The sequence below is a fragment of the Hipposideros armiger genome, unplaced genomic scaffold (assembly GCF_001890085.2).
Source record: "Hipposideros armiger isolate ML-2016 unplaced genomic scaffold, ASM189008v1 scaffold_8, whole genome shotgun sequence".
In the NCBI taxonomy this organism is placed as follows: Eukaryota; Metazoa; Chordata; class Mammalia; order Chiroptera; family Hipposideridae; genus Hipposideros; species Hipposideros armiger.
The window spans coordinates 4036127-4039646 of record NW_017731358.1 but is presented as its reverse complement, the minus strand read 5'-3'; the positions used below and the strand labels follow the sequence as shown (position 1 = coordinate 4039646).

At 35.4% G+C, this 3520-nt stretch overlaps 1 protein-coding gene across 1 annotated transcript in view; it reads right to left on the bottom strand.

Annotated features, from left to right (window-relative positions):
- Nucleotides 1–177: 177 nt before the first annotated feature.
- Nucleotides 178–3520, bottom strand: part of OSBPL11 (oxysterol binding protein like 11) — a 117211-nt gene continuing 113868 nt past the window's right edge. Inside the window, exon 12 of the mRNA XM_019650883.1 lies at nt 178–1883. Within this exon, the coding sequence (XP_019506428.1) occupies nt 1779–1883 (105 nt within the window). The 3' untranslated portion in view covers nt 178–1778. The remainder of the gene's footprint in view (nt 1884–3520) is intronic.

The following is a 3520-nucleotide window of genomic DNA, read 5'->3' as shown; positions in this document are numbered from 1 at the left end:
TTCTTTTTCATAAAAAATTTTAAACTTATTAAATTTACTCATTTATCTCTCCTCTAAGAGATTCCTAAAGATAAGTATTTAAAGAGGAAATGAATGCCTCTCCTACATGAACAGGGCAAGAACTCCACTAAAATATAAACTTTCTATTTTTCTCCATTCATAAAAAAGACAAAGGCATCATTGTCCTCTAGTTTTATTATTTTTCAATCTTCCCAACACATGAACTATAACTCACTTTGATATTTTTTCAGTGCATTTCACAGCAAAAACGAACAACAGAATCATTAAAATGGTTGTACATAAACCAATTATTTTCTTATAATTTACAATTTGTTGCAGAAATTGTTTTGCTGTTTTCGTCCTATTAACCCCTTCAATAAAACACAATTATCAGAACACAAAGCTTAAATTTCTTATGATGATATAACCGATATAGCCACCTGCAATGGCTGATGAATAACAGGTATGTTATACACACTGATTGGAAGACCACATCAGAAGAAACAGAATAAGGCACCACTCTTGGAAAATTAAGGTAGCTTGCAGTAACAAGTGTTGAGCACCAGAAGTAGGTACTCAATAAATACTTGAATGAATGATGAAAGCCATAATTAGCACTATTCTTTTAGTTGCCAGAAGTTCTTCAACCTAAATAAAATACTAATTTTAAAAAGATTTGTACCTGAATACAACTTCCTGGTATCTTTTTATCTCCTACTCTTTCTTCAGTATTTGCGTTTCCTTGAAAAGAAAATAAAACCATACTGTACACACTCTCTGTCATATATAACTTCTGAATTACTGACAAATATGAAGTTGTTTTAAATTTTGAGTGAACAGAGGTAAGACAAGCATACTTATCCAGAGGGATAATACATAATACTGGATATTAACCTACAAGTGAAAAAACGGTAAGGAAAAAGGTAACAGTTTTATTTTTTAATATTTGCTATGTTCTTTAATGCCTCACTTCTTGAGAAAGGCCAAAATCTCATCATATTGACATGAACACATTTTAAAAAATTGTCTCTCAAGTGTAGTATTTAATAAAACTAGGTACTGAAAAATGTTCTTAAATTTTTCAAGTCAATGTTGTTTTCAAGTATATTAAAATGCTCAGAAGAAAAAATTCTCCATGGTTATAATTCGAATCAATTTATAAATATGCTTTTTAAAAGAGAGTTCCAACAGAGGTGGATAATGGATAAGATCCTCAGACACAGGCACAGTCTCTTTGAGGGGATAGAATGCCTTGTCACTACAACCTGGTTGATTTTTTTTTAACACTGATTTCAGGCACAATGGCTGAATCCACTTCTGGGTCGTGTTCCTCCTCCTCTTGGTTTGTTTATAAGAGTAGTGAATACTTCAGTTACTGACAGAAAGCAAAGCACAGACTCTGAAACAGACTTCACTTTTCACTATAAAGAAATCAAAATCATTGAGTTCTCACTGGTATCTGCTGCCCCGATGCAAAAATAGGGGATTCAAATTGAGCTTTAGGAGCAGGAACTGGATAAAAGATTAATCATCTAACAAGTCAGGTGAAAGGTTTTAAGATGATATTGCTCACATCACATGAACAGGTCGGTGAGAGGTCCATAGTGCTTCTTCAACACTTTGGTCTCGCTGCAGTCCTGTGGTGCCCTAATAGGTACATTCATGTTTAGCTAGTTTCAGTCTGCAATCAGGAAGCAGGTCACTCAGTGCAACAACTCCATTCTGGGAGGGTTAGGGTAAACAGAGAAGGATTTCATTTGGTCGAGTCTTAGTGTGTGTCACTCTGCTGGTTGTGTTGTTGGTATTATTTTCCAAAGGGGTTTGTGATAAACCCAGCCATCTCCCTGAAAACAAGTAGAAGAATAAATTAAAGAACCATTTCTCTAATATTTTCAGAATCAGTAACCAAAACCAGAAGCAATGCCTTCATTGAAAAGGAATTTTATTCCCATATTTAAAAACAAAAGAGTTTTTGTAAAGGAAAAAAAAAATCTCTGCTTAATTAAGATGTCAAACAACGCCTGTGGTTCAGCTAGCATTAGTGAGACGTTCTGGTCTGGGAGGATGGAGCTTGTGCTCCCATGAACANCATTTATATAAAATTCTAGAAAATGTAAACTTAATCTATGAAATAAAGAGATTGGTGGTATACTGCATTGAATGGTGGCTTCCAAAAAGATATGCCCATATCCCAATTCCTAGCCCCTGTGAATGCTACTTTTCTTGGAAAAAGGGTCTTTGCAGATATAATTAATGATTTTTTTTGTTTGTCTATTTACATGCAAGATCTTTTTTGAAAAAAATTATATTTATGGGGTGGTCGGTTAGCTCAGTTGGTTAGAGTGCAGTGTTCATAACATCAAGGTTGCTGGTTTGATCCCCACATGGGCCACTGAGTTGCACCCTCCACAACTAGATTGAAACAACTACTTGACTTGGAGCTGATGGGTCCTGGAATAGCACACTGTTCCCCAATAAAAAATTTTTTTTCAATAAAAATTTTTTTAAAAAATTATATTTGGGTGACAATGGTTAGTAAAGTTACACAGGTTTCAAATGCACATTTCTATAGAACATAATCTATATATCACATTGTGCTCACCACGCAGTCAGCTCTTCCATCACCATGTATTTGATCCCCTTTATTCTCTTCTACCATTCCTCCTCCTCCCTTACCTTCTGGTAACCACTAAACTATTGTTTGTGTCTATGAGTTTTTGTTTGTCTTGTTCCTTTGTTGCTTTTAGTTTTATATCCCAAATATGAGTGAAATCATATGGTTCTTGGCTTTTTCTGACTTATTTTGCTTAGCATAATAATCTCAATATTCATCCATGTTGTCACAAATGGCACTATTTCATCTTTTCTATGGCAGGGTAGTAGTCTATTCTTCTTTATCCAATCACCTATCACAGGACACTTTGGTTGTTTCCATGTCTTGGTCACCATAAATAATGCTGCAATGAACATCGGAGCACATATGTCTTTATGGATGTTTTCAGATTTTGTGGGTAGATACCCAGGAGAGGGATTGCTGGGTCATGTGGTAATTCTATTCTTAATTTTTTGAAGAACTGCCATACTGTTTTCCATAGTGGCTGTACCAATTTACAGTCTCACCAGCAGTGTATGAGCGTTTCTTTTTCTCCACAATCTCTCCAACACTTTTTGTTACTTGTTTTGTTTATGATAGCCATTCTGACAGGTGTGAGGTGGTATCTCATTGTAGTTTTGATTTGCATTTCCCCAATAGCTAGTGAAATTGAGCATTTTTCATATATCTGTTGGCCATTTATATGTCTTCTTGGGAGAAGTTTCTGTTCAGGTCCTCTGCCCATTTTGTTTTTTATTTTTTTTTAATTTTTATTAGGGAATTGCGGGAGGAGAACAGCATTGGGGAATTGGGGAAGGGGAGCAGACAAGTTGCTGTCCTTTTTTGTTCTTCAGTCTAGTTGTGAAGGACGTCACTTCACGGGCCAATGTTGGTATTATCGTTGCGCTCTTTCCGGGTGAGGTAATC